A 19,318-nucleotide genomic window follows, 5' to 3' on the forward strand; every position below is an offset into this window, starting at 1 on the left:
GACCCGTTTAGGAGTTATTGCCCTTTATAGTCAATTTTAACCATTTTTCATAAATTAAATTAATCTTTTACAAAAATCTTCTCCTCTGAAACTACTGGGCCAAATTAATCCAAACTTGGCCACAATCATCTTTGGGGTATCTAGTTTAAAAAATGTGTGGTGTGACCTGGTCAACCAACCAAGATGGCCGCCACCGCTAAAAATAGAACATAGGGGTAAAATGCAGTTTTTGGCTTATAACTCAAAAACCAAAGCATTTTGAGGAAATCTGACATGGGATAAAAATGTTTATCAGGTCAAGATCTATCTGCCCTGAAATTTTCAGATGAATCGGTCAATCGGTTGTTGGGTTGCTGCCCTCGAATTGGTAATTTTTAAAGAAATTTTGCCGTTTTTGGTTATCTTGAATACTATTATAGATAGCGATAAACTGTAAACAGCAATAATGTTCAGCAAAGTAAGATCTACAAATAAGTCAACATGACCAAAATGGTCAGTTGACCCCTTTAGGAGTTATTGCCCTTTATAGTCAATCTTTAACCATTTTTCATAAATCTAAGTAATCTTTTACAAAATCTCCACTGAAACTACTAGGCCACAATCATCTTTGGGGTATCTAGTTTGAAAAATGTGTCCGATGACCTGGCCATTCAACCAAGATGGCCGCCACGGCTAAAAATAGAACATAGGGGTAAAATGCAGTTTTTGGCTTATAACTATGAATTCAAAGCATCTAGAGCAAATCTGACAAGAAGTTAAATTGTTAATCAAGTCAATATCTATCTGCCCTGAATTTTTCAGATGAATTGGACAACTGGTTGTTGGGTTGCTGCCCTCCAATTGGTAATTTTTAAAGAAATTTTGCCGTTTTTGGTTATCTTGAATACTATTATAGATAGCGATAAACTGTAAACAGCAATAATGTTCAGCAAAGTAAGATCTACAAATAAGTCAACATGACCTAAATGGTCAATTGACCCCTTAAGGAGTTATTGCCCTTTATAGTCAATTTTTAACAATTTTCATTAATTTGGTAAATATATGTAAATTTTTACCAAATATAGTTCTCTGTTACTAATGGGCAAAGTTCATTATAGATATAATTGTAAGAAACAAAATCGTTCAGTAAAGTAAGAACTTCAAACACATCACCATCACCAAAATACAATTTTGTCATGAATCCATTTGTGTCCTTTGTTTAATATGCACATAGACCAAGGTGAGCGACACAGGCTCTTTAGAGCCTCTAGTTCGTAAATCTTAGTTATCTTTTACAAAAATCTTCTCCTCTGAAACTACTGGGACAAATTAATCCAAACTTGGCCACAATCATCATTGGGGTATCTAGTTTAAAAATGTGTGGCGTGACCCGTCCAACCAACCAAGATGGCCGCCATGGCTAAAAATAGAACATAGGGGTAAAATGCAGTTTTTGGCTTATAACTCAAAAACCAGAGCATTTAGAGCAAATCTGACAGGAGTAAAATTGTTCATCAGGTGAAGATCTATCTGCCCTGAAATTTTCAGATGAATCAAACAACCCGTTGTTGGGTTGCTGCCCCTGAATTGATAATTTTAAGGAAATTTTGCTGTTTTTGGTTATTATCTTGAATATTATTATAGATAGAGATAAACTGTAAACAGCAATAATGTTCAGCAAAGTAAGATCTACAAATAAGTCAACATGACCAAAATGGTCAGTTGACCACTTTAGGAGTTATTGCCCTTTATAGTCAATTTTTAAAAATTTTTCTTAAATCTTAGTAATCTTTTAGAAAAATCTTCTCCTCTGAAACTACTGGGCCAAATTTAACCAAACTTGGCCATAATCATCATTGGCGTATCTAGTTAAAAAAAATGTGTCCGGTGACCCGGCCAACCAACCAAGATGGCCGCCATGGCTAAAAATAGAACATAGGGGTAAAATGCAGTTTTTGGCTTATAACTCAAAAACCAAAGCATTTAGAGCAAATCTGGCAGGGGTAAAATTGTTGATCAGGTCAAGATGTATCTGCCCTGAAATTTTCAGATGAATCGGACAACCCGTTGTTGGGTTACTGCCCCTGAAATGGTAATTTTAAGGAAATTTTGCTATTTTTGGTTATTATCTTGAATATTATTATAGATAGAGATAAACTGTAAACAGCAATGATGTTCAGCAAAGTAAGATCTACAAATAAGTCAACATGACCAAAATGGTCAGTTGACCACTTTAGGAGTTATTGCCCTTTATAGTCAATTTTAAACCATTTTTCATAAATCTTAGTAATCTTTTAGAAAAATCTTCTCCTCTGAAACTACTGGGCCAAATTTAACCAAACTCAGCCATAATTGGGGTATCTAGTTAAAAAAATGTGTCTGGTAACTCGGCCAACAAACCAAGATGGCCGCCATGGCTAAAAATAGAACATGAGGGTAAAATGCAGTTTTTGGCTTATAACTCAAAAACCAAAGCATTAAGAGCAAATCTGACAGGAAGTAAAATTGTTGATCAGGTCATGATCTATCTGCCCTGGAATTTTCAGATGAATTGGATAATCTGTTGTTAGGTTGCTGCCCCTGAATTGGTAATTTTGAGGAAATTTTGCTGTTTTTTTTTGTTATCTTGAATATTATTATAGATAGAGATAAACTGTAAACAGCAATAATGTACAGCAAAGTAAGAACTAAAAATAAGTGACTATGACCAAAATAGTCAATTGACCCCCTAAGGAGTTATTGCCCTTCAAAGTCAATTTTTAACAATTTTCTTAAAATTTGAAGATTTTCAATAACATTTTCCACAGAAAGTACTGTTATAGATAGAGATAATTGTAAGCAGCAAGAATGTTTAGTAAAGTAAGATCTACAAACACATCACCATCACCAAAACACAATTTTGTCATGAATCCATCTGTGTCCATTGTTTAATATTCACATTGACCAAGGTGAGCGACACAGGCTCTTTAGAGCCTCTAGTTTCTATAAATGAACTTTATCATATACATATGTACTTAATAGAAAAATGAAATTAAAAAATGAGGTCACCGTTCATTGAAGCTCACAATCAGCCTTCCAAAAGAGCATGCATTTTTGTTAAGGTACTTTTTTTCTGTTGAACTAATAGGAGAAATAAGGTTATATCATAATAAAAGAAGAGTACATAACAGTTACATCATAATAAAAGAAGAGTAGATAACAGAAATCGCGTAAATTTAACAATTGTTTAGTTTAAGTACAGCTTTTTTGAAAATAATAATTAAAAACAAAGGTCACCAATGGGTTAAAACAATTTCAATGCAAAAAATTTGTATTTTTACAACAAAGGGAGATAATTTGAAGCTTTTTCAATGATATAAACATTTTAAAAGTCATCTGGGGCCAAAACGAATTGATTTTATTTGTTGATTTTTTTACTATATCATATCATAGAGTAACAATCAATAGTGTAATAAATAAAAAATTTAATGAAAAAAAAATGTTTGAAATTTTTTTGAAATTTTTTTACCCTCGAGCCTCCTTAATGTAAGGTTTTTGTCGCAGAAAGCTCGACATAGGGATAGGGATCTGGCGACAGTGTTAACTTACTTCTTAAAAGCTTTATATTATAGATGTAGAAGATCTTGATGCTTCATACCTTGTATGCAGATGTCTTATGTTACGAAGTTTTATTGTCATGTGTCCAATGTCCTTGACTTCATGTTCATAGCTCAGCTACTGCTTGAAAAAAGTGTAACGTTAAATAAATGTTGATTTTGAGTACCATAATAGGATATGCATGTTTGGTATAAGGTCAATGTTATGTTTTTGTGGTTTGGTATTGTATTTCAGATGCTGTAAGCAATGGGGCCACTATGTCTGGTTTATCATCATTGTATGGAATGATTGTGACGTGTACATGTCTATCTGGTAGGTGTTAACTGACCTTGAGTTCATTTTCCTTGTTCATTGGTCAATGTTAATTTGTCATGTTTTTTAGGGTTATCAGTTACTATGAAGTTATAAACAAAATTTTTGGTGTATAGAATGATTGCATGGTGTACATGTATGTCTGTGTGGCATGGTTAAACTGACCATGACCTTATTCTTTGTTTATTGGTCACTTGATCTCATTTTTAGCTCACCTGACCTGATAGGTCAAGTGAGCTTTTCTCATCACTTGGCGTCCGTCATCCATAAACTTTTACAAAAATCTTCTCCTCTGAAACTACTGGGCCAAATTTAACCAAACTTGGCCACAATCATCCTTGGGGTATCTAGTTTAAAAAATGTGTCCGATGACCTGGCCATCAAACCAAGATGGCCGACATGGCCAAAAATAGAACATAGGGCATTTAGAGCAAATCTGACATGGGGTAAAATTGTTGATCAGGTCTAGATCTATCTGCCCTGAAATTTTCAGACGAATCGAACAACCTGTTGTTGGGTTGCTGCCCCTGAATTGGTAATTTTAAGGAAATTTTGCAGTTTTTGGTTATTATCTTGAATACTATTATAGATAGAGATAAACTGTAAACAGCAATAATGTTCAGCAAAATAAGACCTACAAATAAGTCAACATGACCAAAATTGTCAGTCAACCCCTTAAGGAGTTATTGCCCTTTATAGTCAATTTTAACAAATTTTTCATCATTTTTTGCAACTTGTACAAAAATCTTCTTCTCTGAATCTACTGGGCCAGATTTAAACAAACTTGGCCACAATCATAATTGTGGTATATAGTTTTAAAAATGTGTTCGATGACTCCACCTACCAAACAAAATGTCAGACATGGCTAAAATTAGAACATAGTGGTAAAATGCAGTTTTTGCTTTATATCTTTGAAACTAAGACATTTAGGGCAAATCTTTCAAGATTTAAATGTCCATCAGAATAAGATCTATCCCCTCACAAATTTTCAGACGAATCAGACAACCTGTTGTTGGGTTGCTGCCCCTGAATTGGTAATTTTAAGGAAATTTTGCTGTTTTTGGTTATTATCTTGAATACTATTATAGATAGAGATAAACTGTAAACAGCAATAATGTTCAGCAAAGTAAGATCTACAAATAAGTCAACATAACCAAAATTGTCAGAGAACCCCTTAAGGAGTTATTGTCCTTTATGGTCAATATTGAACAACTTTTCGTCATTTTTGTAACTTGTACAAAAATCTTCTTTTCTTAAACTATGGGCCAAATTTAACCAAACTTGGCCACAATCATTACTAGGGTATCTGTTTTTAAAAAGTGTCCAATGACCCTGCCTACCAACCAAGATGGCCGACATCAGTAAATACAGTAACAGGTGAGCGACACAGGCTCTTTAAAGCCTCTAGTTTAAGATCCTTATTTATAGAAATCTCGGTTTTATACAACCGCAAACAAATTTTTGGGATCATATAATAGTAAGATGTTGTCATTGTCGTCTGCATTGTATATAATAGTATGAAGTTGTTGTTGTCGTCTGCATCGTCATCTGAAGACACCTTTGGTTTCTAGACAATAACTAGTTTAAGTGAACAGATCTCTATAAAACTTTATACGAAGATTCAATACCACAAAAGGAAGATTGGGATTGATTTTTGTGATGAGGGTCCCATCCGTTTAAGAATTGGGGGGGGGGGGCCCAAAAGGGCCCCCAAACAAGCATTTTTCTAGTTTCAGGATAATATCTTGTGTATTTTGATTGTACTGAAATTGTACCACAATGTTCAATATGATAAGTAGAAGGTTGTGATTCATTTTTGAGATTATGGTGCCAACAGTTTAGGAACTAAGGGCCAAAAATAAGCATTTTTGTAGTTTCTGGACAATTACTTATGTGTGAGTGTATGGATCTCCCTGATGTTGTACCATAAGATTCCTTATCACAAAGGGAAGTCTGGGATTGAGTTGGGGGTAATTGCCCCAAACATGCATGAAAAAGGGGCCAAAAAAAGCATTTTTCTAGATTCAAGACAATAATTTGTGTTTAAGTGAATAGATCCCTCTGAATTTGTACTACAAGGTTCCATTTTACAAAGGAAAGGCTGGGATTGAGTTTGGGGGTTGGGGGTATCAAATTGCACCAAAGAGGGAAGTTGGGGGGGATTTTTCACAAAATTTTTTTAAGGGGGTTCTGTTTTTTCCAAGTTTTAAGAAGAAAGAAGAAATGTTCAATTGCACAGTATTACGCAATAGATTTGTTAGATCTTTGACCACATTTATTTTGTGTCAGAAACCTATATTATGTCAAAAATTCATCACAATTCAAATTCAGAGAGTATCAAGCTTGAATATTGTGTCCAAATTTGCCCCTACTGGTCAGGGATTCGACCTCTGCGGATGTATTAGGCTGTGCTCAGCGAAGCATTTTAATCCCAGATACAATCAGAATCTGGAATGCATTGCCATAACACTTAGTAAGCTGTACAACCCTTGAATCATTCAAAAGGGGTGTACAAGTGGTCCAGCTTCGATAGATGTTCAACCTGGTTTTTATCGTCATTTTAGAGAATCACCGTCTTCACTGTAGGTAATTCGCACTAACTAGTACATCTGTTGTTCTCACATCAAACATGTACAATAAACAGTATGATTATACTCCCATGGGAGGCCTGTACTATAATGGAAGACCATATAGTACATGAAGTATTTTTTGTAGTTTTGTCCTTGTCCTTTAGTTTATATGCTGAGTACAAAACTTTGGGTAACTATAAGCAGTACAGAAATTCATTTGGCTTTCCTAGACATTAATCTATCATTAGGTCACTTTAAGAACATGCCAAATTTGTCTAACATTAAATAATTACATATGAGTAACATGACTTTACTCTTCACTTGATGTTTTTATGATCAACCACGTCCATGTTTTTTCAAAGTCGTGTAGCATTTATCAAATAAGTCACTGTGTCAGGTGATTATGCTCATTTCGATAAGCTTTCATTAGCAGCTGTAAAGATTAATACAAATAGAAGTATTTACCCTTGATTTCAAAGTATTGAAGGAGTAGGAAGTTTTACTCTTGTCCATCTGTCTGTACGTCCCAAAATTGATTTCTGTTCTCAAACTTTAGTTGCCTCAACCAAACATAATGAAACTTAACACAATACTTATTACCACAAAACACAATTTTGATTTTTTTCATATACTTATTCATCCATAAGTTTCTCAATCTTTTTCTCCTTATTAAAGTTGTATAAATGTTTATTAATCATGTATGTTTGGCTCTATGATTTAAAAGGAATAATTAGTTGCAAATAGTGAAATACTGGTAACTGAGAAACAGGTAATTGTATTTTGTCTTTGAGAAATTTTTTTAGGCAATATAACTTTTGTCCAAGACAGGCCTATTAGTTAAATAAATGAAAAACCAACAAATTGTTAACATATTCTTTATCTTAAGACTTGAACAATTGTCTTTGGCAAACAACAGAATAAATATTTGTGTGCCAAAGGAAAAACAATACATGTATATCACAATATTATCAAGATTAATCAGCAGATTGTGGTAAAATATAAAATATGGTTGTTTCATTTTTTCCATCAAATATAGAACAACTTTTCATATATTTCAAATAGACCATTTATAGTTAAATATAGTACATTTACTCTTTGGACAATCATGCATCATGGTTAGATGGACATTCTAAACCTATAATTTTTATAAAGATATATGTGCATATCTAGTCTGTTCAAGTTAACCTTTCTGAAGAGTTATTTAGGAAACTAACTAACTGATATCAAATGAGACATCCTGAACATTTTACTTTACCGATTTACAACTGAGCAAATATGTTTTCAATAACATCAGTTTTTGGAATAGCATATCACCAAATTTGATTTGAACACACTAGTTGTAAGTTGATGGGCTAAGTAAAGGTATTTTTGTGGGAAAGACTTTTTCTTAATATCTGCATTCTTACAGATCCTCCTTTTTAAAGCTCTGGATCATTTATCATTGGATAAAATAAAACCAAATTGTTACATTAATCATTGTTAAAAATTTAAGTATTTGAAATGCAAATGTGAACTGTACAATTAAGAAATGTCATTTTATAAAACTTGTAGGTAGCTTTGCCATTTTATATTTCAAACCTATTTAGGTGTAGTCTATGATGATAGAAATTCTACCTTTTGTTACAGTAAATTATAAAAAGTTTAATCATTTAAACAAATTCATACAAAGTATAAGCACATATTTCAACTTAACAAGTAACCAATATTTCATAAAAAAAAGTAAAACAGTCAGGCACATTCATAAATATCACACAAAATTAGAAGTCAATAGTATCACAGAATGAACTAGCAAATAAAATACATGTATTGGCATTTATAACCTCTGAAAATATATAATAAACAGTAATATTTACATAAAAAATATGAGTGACATGAACAAAATCTTTGGAATTCTTGTAAATAGGAAATTCAATAAAAAAAACATGCAGTGAAGCCATCAGCTCTTGACTATTTATAAAACAAAATAAATCTATAAATTATTTTATCTTGAAATGTATTTAGAACATCATTTTTAATCTGTGACATTACTCACACAAGAGTACTTTTTTTTCATTTGTGCCTTACACAATTTTCAAAAGTTTTTTTAATTTACTGAATTCAGTAATCAAAGGCCACAGATAAGTTATCCTAAAATTAGCATATAAAGAAAAACTCCAATTTATTTGGCACAAGAGTAAGCAGTTGATAGATGGAAGATATCTTCCCCCATTTAAAAAAATAAATGGTAATTTACATATTAGAAACAAAAGGAAATTGTCAAAAAATGAACAACATGAAATAAAAATAATCAGTCATCTTCATTTTCCATAGCTTTACATCGATTAGAAATATTTTTATTGAAGGGCATTTGAAAGTCATCAAAGTCCACTTCCCACGTAAACTGATCCCTTTTTTTCTGTTTCTCTCCTAGTAAATCTTCAGTTGTTGGTTGTGGTACCCAGGCTCTTAAAGGAATATATGTAATATCTTCTTGTTCATCTAAACCCTGGGCAAGTGCTGAAGCAGCACGTAATATTGATCCTTTTCTTTGTCTTGGAGGCCCATCTTCAAAATCTCTGGTACCATACGGATTCTGTAAGACAAAACAGCTGCAAATTATTTCAATTCAAAGCTTATAAAAAAAAAAAGTCTTCCATATAAACATTAGTGCATTAAATGTGTATCGATACAGAATACTTTTTTGAAAATTAATTTGCTGTATGAAATGAACATAAAATTTCAAAAAAAAAATTGATATAATGTCAAATGTGTTTTTCGTGCAAAGCATAAATGTGAAAATATTAATGTATATTAAAAAATTTTAAAAAGTTGTTAGAATTCAATGACACAGCTATATATGTAAATGATTTTTTAACCAGTAAAAGTACTCCAAAAGTCAATTATCGCAACAGTTTAGTAATTTATTTTTTTCTCATTTTCAAGAAAAGTTCAAGTAAAGTTTCAAACTGATATTGTTCAAATTATCCTTTTATATGGATTCTTATTTCAATATAATAATTATGCTATTATGACAGTTTCTATTTGGTATTCTGAATTTGTAAGTACAATAATGATTTAAAGAGATGAACTGATGACTGACCATGTTAATTTGAGAGAATGACAAGGCAGTAGTGCATTAATATAAATAAACAAATCTTAAATAAATAGACCATTTTACTGCACAAAAAAAAAAAAACAACAAAAGAATAAAAGGGGGATCGTGGGTCTAAATCAATTTTCTTCCCTAATATAGGATTTCTCTATATTTTTTCATAAATGAACTTTATCATATACTTAAAAGAAAAAGAAAATAAAAATATGGGGTCACCGTTCATTTAAGCTCACAATCTGCCTCCGAAAGAAGCATACAATTTTGTTAATGTCCTTTTTTTTCTGTTGATCTAATAGGAGAAAAAAAGGTAATATCGAAATAAAAAAAGAACTAAATTACAGAAATTGCTAAAATTTTACAATTATTTAGTTTATGTACAGCTTATTTGAAAACAATAATAAAAAATATAGGTCACTCGATGAGTTAAAAAATATATTTCAATTTTAATGCCCATAAATGGCATTTTTGCACCAAAGGGAGATAATTTGGAGCTTTTTCAATGATAAAAACATTTTAAAAGTCATTGGGGCCAAACTGAATCAATGTTTTTGGTTGATTTTTGTACCATATCATAAAGTTATATCTAATAGTGTAATAAATAAAATTTGTAATGAAAAAACAAATGTTTAATTTTTTGCCGAAATTTTTGTACCCGCGAGCCTCCTTAACAACAATTTCAGAAACAAGCCATGAGCTGAAAGGTAATTGTGTGACTCTGTTTGCTGAAATGTTGAAGGTAACATAACAGAAAGACTTTGTAATAATAAAATTGAAACTGTCACAACAATGATTAGACATTAATTGTCACAAGCAATACTATACTATGAATCGTAATGAATGACATATAGTGATGTTTGCATTATGATAGATGCGAGATATACATTTATCAAACAGTGGTTGAAAAATAAATGGACAAATTCATTTGACCTGTAGTTTATATGCACATTCTGCATTCTACAGTAAGCAGAAAAACTCATAAACATTATCATTTAATAATAGCGTAATAAATAACATTTGAAGAACATATCAATATGCATTTCATACCAAGAAAGACTCTTGTTATTAAGAAAATGTGAGCACTTTTTCTGTGAATGATTTTAATGTTTTGTTAACTAAATAATAAAATCAATCTGAAACAGGTTGAAAGAATACTGACATGCAGTTAAACTGCTATATCTATTGTTTATTTTATATGATCAAAATGAATATCTATTCATAAAAGGTGTTAAGATAATGTGTTTTTGTCAGATATTATAAGGTCAAATTTTATCACACATTGCCATGACCTTAGAGTCTTTTCATTTATTCTAAGTTTATTACTTAGAATAATAAAACTATCTGTACTATTAATGAACCATTGTTTGTCAGTCTTTACTTTACATAAGAGAACTGTTTTATGGCTATGATTAAGACATTGATTTTTTCAACAATAAACGCATTCAAATAAAACAACATAATTGATAAAATATGTCATGCAACTTATTTTATTATTCAATTTCCCTTGATTTTTTAATATAAATGAAAACAAGTCCAAGCAAATAAAAATGTCCATTTTTTTTTATAGTAATGAAATTAATAACATTAAATATTAGATTACAGTAGAGGATTTCACACAGGCACCCAAAGACAAGGGGAGATAATATGATTATTAAATATTGTTATCCCCCTTGACTGAAGAGCATGACTTGCTTTATGAAAATACTAGCAATTCAGAAAAATGTCTATTTAATGTAGTTGTATAAATTTTTAAAAAAAATAGGAGTTTTCACTTTAGGTAAGGGGGCCTCTAATAATGATATTTTTGATTTATTTTTCACAAAGCAAATCATTTACAGTTAAGCCAAAGTTAACATAATTAATCTAAATATCTAGATGCAGAGTAACTGGCAGACAGTATTATTTGAAAAAAAAAATAATTTCTACATATCATTACCCTTGGTTTTTTGGTTCTAAACAGCTTATGTTGATTACTATACAAAAAATAAAATTATAAAATAAGAAATTAGCTAAAAATGCATCCAGAATATCAGTGTGACCGTCAAAGCTTTATACCACACCATAGTTAAAAGGTGATTTCAGCACACTCAGGCCAAACCAAAAATATTTCTAGATTTTCATCCCCTATTAAACATTTGTATTACTGTTGTATAAAAGTAAAATGATTATGGGAATGTCACCTCCTTATTTTTATCAGATGTAAATTTTGTAATGTACCCGATGTACATTGAGGGGATGATAATCTAAATCAGTTTTACAGTATTGGCCAATTGCTTACATCAATTTGATGCTGCTGAGGATGCTCTTGAGGGTACCTGTGTAAAAATCCAAAATATCAATTGCTTAAAAGATTATACACGATAGTTATGGAATTTCAGTGGTGCCATAATGAGTATTTTTTTAAATTCAATGACTTTCATCTTTTAAGACTGGCTTATTGTTAAATATAATAAATTGAAATTATATATATTTACTGTCTATGTATGCCAACTATTTTTACCATGTTAAAAGTAACATTCTTTAAAGATTCAGATCCAATATTTTATTTTACTTCATATTATATTACCATGGTAATTTATCATTTGTACTCAATAAGATATTTTAAAAGTATCTAATGAAAATTATAATACAACTAACTTCAGAACTAAAATAACAAGATCAAATTTAAACAAAATTCTCCAGGGAAGATAACTCACACAGTGAAGAAAACTCCAATAATTCTGAAGTGCAATATATGTCCATATATTTATAAATCTATTCAATATATCAAATGATGACAACAAGAATGTGGCAATCTGATTTCAGTTCATGAAATAATACCCAACAAAAACCAACTAACTATAGTTGATCTCTGGACAACATTTAACTCAATTTAATTCAAAATTGTAAGATCATTATTTATCAAAACTGAAGTTATCTTTCAGGTCAAGTAATAGAAATAAAAATATCTTAAAAGTAAAGATTCTAATACAACGAAAAATGTTTTGCCCAAGAAATATATTTTCAAATCTTAAGTTATTTTCCAAATTATTATTTTTATAAATCAAAAGAAGTGGATTTATGTGAGATAAGATATGCCTCTAATGATTGTGAGTGAGGAAAAAAATTACACAAAGTTGAAGATTAACGTGCATAGTATAAATATTTGTTCATGGGTCAAATATTTGAACAAATGTCCAAAAATACTTTAGTTCTTGCATTTATTTATGTCATCATGTAATACATTCATGAAATATTATCCATATAATACCACAGAGTAATAATATAATCCACATACTACCAGTAATAAATAAATCATAGAGTAAAGAGTACTATTCCTGAACCTTATATAAAAGATAATGTATACTATGATCTATACAGATATGACCACAACCTAATGGCTTACACTTGATGATTGTCGATCTGTACCCGTATTGGTACCTGTGGTCGTTAAACGTTCTCCTGTTTGCTGTAATAATTCATTTGGTTTTTTAAATGACTCAACAAAAGGAAAGAGAATCATAAACAAAATGATAAACTTCCACAATGATTTTTTAAACTTTGAATTTTTCATGCATACTTTTATTTCTTAGTGAGAACAGAATTCAGGGTGCAACGTCACCCAATAGTGCTATATACTATAGTTGCACTGAAGGCCAAGCTTTAGATACATGCAGTAAAATTTTATTTTGAGTATATGAATACTGTGATATTATGTCATAAATTTATTATATAACAAGTAGTAAAATATTAAATAAACTCAACCCTACAAGAAGCAAGGTTAAACATCATACATGAAAGTAAATATCTGTCAATAAACTCTTTCAGTTTTAGATTTATATGGTTGCTAATGTAAATATCAAAAATAAATTGAATAAATTTTTGAATAAAAGAACATCAACGAATTAAATAATGGTGTTCAGCATGACTTGTGATACAGCCTACATGAAAAACAATGATGTAAACTAAATTAATGGAAATAATTTTATCTGGTTGTATTTTTAATCCAGTAGAACAAATTAGACACTTAGTGCAAATGTAATCTTGATTGTTCAGTAATGATTTTATTTGTATTTATACCTGTGAAGCTGGAGCTTGATTTTCTTTTTGATCTCCACCTGGCCCTGAAGCTGGTCTAGCTGTTTTAGCCCCTCCTTTGCCTTTTCCTCCTTTTCCCTTTCCCCCTTTCTTGTCACTTGGAGTTGGCATACTCTCCCATTTAGTCTGAACTACATCTATAACCCTTGGATCAGCCCAAGCTAAAGCTAAATCCATTGGATTGTGACCTATAAAAAAAAAAGTAAATGAAACATATTACTGAATAGTTTATATTGTAGACCACAGAACTAAATGCAACTGTAAATAGTATTATTGACATGTTTGTGTTATCTTGAAAAAGTGTATAACAAGCTTGACTGACTTGTATATATAGCACAGTCAGTGTTGAAAAAAACTACAACACAAATAAATTTTGAGTTCAGTATAGTTTTTATTTATTAGGATTAAGTATCCCTTCTTTTACATTGGTGCAATTTTATGTAAGTCCTTTTTACTTGTGGCTTAAAGAGGAATGCCCATGATAAACAACAGACCTTATGACAAATAATTCTTTTGGTAGATCAAGTGCACCTTGCATTGTTTACAAATGAAATAATACCCACATTCATAATTCAGATGAAATATTTTTTACGATTAGAATACATTTGACTCAAACTGATGCTAGAGGCAGTAATGTAATAAAATTTGCAACTTGTTGAAAGCATCACTGCAATTCTTAGAACAACAATAAAAAGGCTGTTTCTTTGCCTTGCTTTTGTCAAGTGAGTGTAAGGATTTTGTGTCATAAATTAATTTTTCTTTTCCTTTTCAGATTGACTTAAAACTTAAATCATGTATAAACTGTTAATATTTTAAAGTGAACACAAAAAACACCATGGAAGCAGGTTAAAGCGGACCTCCAATTTCAAGATCAGCCAACTATAATTATTTCACGCATATTAAGTTGTAATATTGTGAAATAAATATACAACAATTGTTGGGGTTTTAACATTTATATGTCTGAAAATATTGTCTATTTTTTTACCTTTCTTATTTTCAGTTTGAACTCTGACTCCTCTGCTTATTAGGTAAGCCACCACATTCTCTTTGGAACTCTCTATAGCTCTCGTTAGTGGTGTGCCACCATTCATTGTTGTGGCATCTATTTCTGCACCATGCTCAATCAGAAATTCTACTACATTCAACTGACCAGAATGACAGGCATGGTGCAATGGTGTCCACTTAAAATTGTCTCGAGCATTTATATTGGCACTAAAAAACAAAAAACATTTTATATATATATATAGAAGTTGACAATACCTTATATAAAACACAAACAATTCTGTGTAATTTTTCATATAAAATAACATTTGAAAATCTATCAATAATATTTAACAATATTAGACTAAGTAAACCGTTTTCTTGTACATGATATAGTAATTTATAGAACTTTAAGAATCGTGTGGTGATAATAGTTTTTCATTCAACAATTATACAAATGTTCTGCTTTAAACAGTTTTTAGTTGCACAAGTGGTATTATGATTCATGAACATGTAGCTCGTTCATCTGGAGTTTGAAATAAATTATAATACTTTGTCCACAACAAGGTTAACCAATTTTAAACATGTCTTTGGGGTTTTGATGTGTTGTATTATAGTGTTATTGGGCTGAGGTCTCATTGATGCATACATCATATGTCATGTTATTCTTATTCAAAACTGGCAAAGTACTTTTTTCTACAAAGCACAAAGCATTTAATACTTAAACATAAGGTAGTGACTATTGTCAGCTGAGAGTTCGAATTATGTGTCTTGATGACAACTGAAATGTCTCTCTATGAATGTTTACCTGGTTAGCACTCAAAAGTCAACTTGTTATTGACAGGTCTAGGCCATCTAGTGCAAAACAGACATCATCATATTATCAACATAAACAGCATGTTATGTTTACTTCTAAACAATACCTTAAGTACAACTAATCAACCCTATCTTTTGGCAATAAGTACAATTTTAAGGTGGTTAATACATGTATATAAACAATATGTATAGGAAACCATTGAAACATACAAAACTATTTGATTAAATATGAATTTCAGTTGTAATATAAGTAACCTACCCATTTTCTAGCAGAAATTTGACCATTTCCAGATTTCCAGCAGAACATGCACACATGAGAGGAGTTTTATAATACTTGTCTCTGGTGTCAACATGTGATCCTTTCTGGAATGCAGTCCTTAGAGAATCAAAGTCCCCATTTTTAGTAGCATCAGTAACATTAATGTACATCCTCTCTGGATGTTGTAGGTACCAAGATGAATCATCCTGTAGAGGATGATGAGGTGGTTTGTCTCTGTCAAATCTTCCAGTATCAGTGAAATTAATGTGTCTTTCAATAAACATTTCAGGAGGTCCTCCACCATATGTTCTAGGTCCATCATCTTTAACACAAACTGGCATCACCAATTTGAATTTTCCCTTCTTCTTTCCTCCTTTCTTACCACCTTTCTTTTTCTTTTTCTTGCCTTCAAATGCACTCATAAGATAGTTTTTATTTACCCACTTTTTAGCCCCAATGAAATCATTGTAATCAACATTTCCATCATGAGCTTTATCATGAGCTAAAATTAATTTCTTCATATCCTCCTCTTCAACTGGGGCACTCATACCTTGAAGCACATCACTAAATGATTCTTTCATGATTTTACCACTGTCTTCGGTATCAAAAGCTTGAAATCTGTCCAAAAGTTTCTTCTGCTTTTCATAAACCCAGTCGTACAATTGGATTGCCCATAGTTCATTGTTCTTTCCAACTTTACCGAATGACTTTTCGGCCTTTCTACATTCTTTCATTGCTTCTTTATTGTCTTTGTCTTTGGCAATATTTTTTGGAACATCACCATCATTATTCTTTGGTTTGGGATTACAGCCTATATATTGAAGATAAAATGATATTAAATTATATATGTGCAAAATATTTTGTTGTTGTGAAAAATCCACACCAAAGCATGTAAATACAATTTCATCTACCTATCTACCCCTATATTTTTACTGCCAGGAGGCTGGAAACAAGTTATGTTATTTTTTCTTTTGCATCAAGTGCAGCTGTTAAACTGTAATAACTCACCTCTTTGTGCTAGGAATTTACAAAACATTCCATGTCCATGTAGGGCAGATAAGTGTATTGGGTTGTTATTGTCAGAGTTGTACTGGTCAAACTGTGCACCATACCCAGCCATACAAGCCAAGACTAGTAGATTACCACTCTGACAGGCATAATGTGCAGCATGGCCATGTTTAATGTCAATAGCATTCACATCACCACCAGCCTCTAGGATAGCACGAACAACCTTTACACTACCACTAGCTGCTGCTGCCATCAGTGCATTTTTTCCAGTTTTCTGCAAAAAAAACCCAGAAAAATCCATGCATAAATAAGGTACATGTAATGCAGATTGTTAATTTTTAGATTTTGTAAGGAGAGAACGGTTAACATTTAAGATTTCAATGCTTCTTCTATATTTTAATTGGGGTGTTAAATCTTTCAAAAAGCACATTAAGTACTAGAAATGAAGCATCACATTCTTATCATTACATATATATTTATTCCACAACCATGCAATAATATTTTTTGGCAAATTTTAATTTGATTTTCTATGCAATTAAGTGACGTTGTCATGAGAAGCATGTCATGAATCAAAGTTAAACTATATTGAGATTTACAATTTAATATTGAAATGTCTAGCAGTTGCTTTCAGTCAATCAAAAGTATGGATTCCTTTGATATGTACATGTAATTCAATTATATAAATATGAATGAATCCGATTTTACTATTGAATGTGTATTAATCTAAAATAAGTCCATTGTCCAAATTAATCAGAAGTTGCATCATAAATCAGCCAGAATTTATTAATATATATTCAGTTGTTAATCTTACTTCTTGTTTGGCATTAGGTTCAGCTCCTTTTTCCATCATCAATATACAAGTATCCTCATTTTCTGAAGCAGTTTCACAGGCAAACATAAGTACAGGTATACCTTCTTTTGAGATATTGTTGATATCAGCACCATTTTCTACTGCAATTTCTAAACATTTAGAATGTCTTTCTGTCGGTGTTATACAGTAAAACAATATACCTGAAAAGAAATACATATAAAAACATGTATATAAATAATAGTAACAATAAATACAATAAATACTTTGAAAATTATGTGACCTCTTAATAATATAAATAAATTTAGTTGTAATCATTTACTTTTATGATACATTTTGTATCTTTGTTTATCAAAATATTATTATAAAAAAAAATAATGTCTTTAGGTCTTCTTGTAAAAAGTTCAAACAAATAAATGTTCTGACTACAGAGAAAAACGAATAAAAATCAATATATTTACACTTAAAAAAAATAAAATTTGGAGGTAACATCTTGATTATTCCTTTCACTTTTTGTAGCTAGTATAAGCAGTCATCCCTATGTATGTATACAAGTGACAATTATGCTTTTTACCTTTTCCTTCCAAATCTGTTAATTTCATGTTTGCACCATTTTTACAAAGCTCTACCAGACATTCCACATGACCATACTCAGCTGCTCGCATTGCAGCTGAACGCCCCTTGAAGTCCATTACATCTGGATGTGCACCAAGCAGCAATAAAAATCTTATCATATCATCATCATTGGAAGTTGCTGCAACCCCAAGAGCTGTCAAACCATCATTAGGATCATTATAATTGACTAAATGAGGTACTCCATGTAGTGTCATTTTCTCTATGGATTCCTTGTCTTTTTCCCTCACACATTGCAAAAGTTTGCATACTTGCAGTGTTTCAAGTCTTGTTTGAGCAATAGGCATCTTGAATCTGCTATAAATCCAATGCTTCTGTGTATAATTTGCTTTGAAACAAAATTGTGTTGTTCTTCATGAATTAATAAAGAGTTCTACAGATTGCTGGCAGCACACTATTGAACCATCAATTAATCAATTCACAAGCATCAGCAATGAATGGCATTTCCACCTGTTATTGTAAATGATAAATATGATCAGATATTTAAAATTGTTGAATATTTGACAATCGTTTAAATGTAACAGATACTACTTGGACATTCTTTAGTCTTAACTTTATGGATCCAAACCGACAGCTAACACTCCATCATCATAAAACCAAAATAGAGCAAACCCTTAGGCCTTTTAAAATACGAGCAAGACAAATATAAGTAGGCCAAAACATGTACAAATGCTCATGATTAGCCAACCGAACAACTGCTATGAATTTCTAGGGATTTTCTAATCGGTATGCATATGATGAAAGGTTAAATATGTTAAGAAAATAAAATACTGTCATTCAAATTTATCAATACTTACATATCTTCATTTGGTTAACGCCATATTTTGTTGTAGCAGTTGTCAAGGAAGACGGAAGTGACCTCGCACCTGCACTGAAGCGTAACTACCGAGTTATCTACTCTTGATGTGACAAATGAGAGCAAATCAATTAAAAAAAAAGTAATCAATGACGTACGTCCTTCACGTGTTCGTCTAACTATGGAATTATTATATTATTTCATGGTCTAACGGCCAGTATAAAAAAAATGCAAGTCCACACAAGATAATTTTCAGTAATATTTTTCAAATATTTGTCTTCATTTCTATTAAAAAATCAATAAATAATAAATTTACAAAAAAATTGAAAAATATTTAGCTTACCGGCATGTTTTCACAGAAAGTTAGTACTTTTATTATTTAAGTCCGAGGTAT

General features: G+C 31.1%; 1 protein-coding gene across 7 annotated transcripts; it reads right to left on the minus strand.

The window, feature by feature from the left end:
- Window positions 1-7,317: 7,317 nt before the first annotated feature.
- Window positions 7,318-19,023, minus strand: LOC143068249 (ankyrin repeat and EF-hand domain-containing protein 1-like). Of its 7 annotated transcripts, none has more exons than XM_076242162.1 (10): window positions 18,926-19,023; window positions 18,070-18,578; window positions 17,499-17,698; window positions 16,688-16,961; window positions 15,680-16,490; window positions 14,609-14,835; window positions 13,606-13,811; window positions 12,932-12,994; window positions 11,483-11,519; window positions 8,891-9,030 (listed from the first exon to the last, which is right to left on the minus strand). In XM_076242162.1, exons 2-9 carry the CDS (start codon window positions 18,413-18,415, stop codon window positions 11,517-11,519), a joined length of 2,130 nt encoding a protein of 709 aa, XP_076098277.1. In that variant the 5' UTR covers window positions 18,416-18,578; window positions 18,926-19,023; the 3' UTR covers window positions 8,891-9,030; window positions 11,483-11,516. The 7 variants fall into 7 exon arrangements, with proteins under 7 accessions (XP_076098274.1, XP_076098273.1, XP_076098275.1 ...); XM_076242161.1 differs by lacking the exon at window positions 11,483-11,519 and adding an exon at window positions 11,825-11,861 and having other exon boundaries at window positions 8,893-9,030; XM_076242159.1 differs by lacking the exons at window positions 11,483-11,519; window positions 12,932-12,994 and adding an exon at window positions 12,243-12,266 and having other exon boundaries at window positions 7,318-9,030.
- Window positions 19,024-19,318: the final 295 nt, after the last annotated feature.

This window comes from Mytilus galloprovincialis, chromosome 3, assembly GCF_965363235.1.
Source record: "Mytilus galloprovincialis chromosome 3, xbMytGall1.hap1.1, whole genome shotgun sequence".
Taxonomy (NCBI): Eukaryota; Metazoa; Mollusca; class Bivalvia; order Mytilida; family Mytilidae; genus Mytilus; species Mytilus galloprovincialis.

Coding starts and splice junctions, on each gene's coding strand:
- LOC143068249 (XM_076242158.1), bottom strand. CDS start 18,415: ATGCCTATTGCTCAAACAAGACTTGAAACACTGCAAGTATGCAAACTT. Junction 16,491..16,687: donor TAAATTCCTAGCACAAAGAG/GTGAGTTATTAC, acceptor TTCAATATATAG/GCTGTAATCCCAAACCAAAG. Junction 12,995..13,605: donor ATCAAGCTCCAGCTTCACAG/GTATAAATACAA, acceptor GAATTATTACAG/CAAACAGGAGAACGTTTAAC.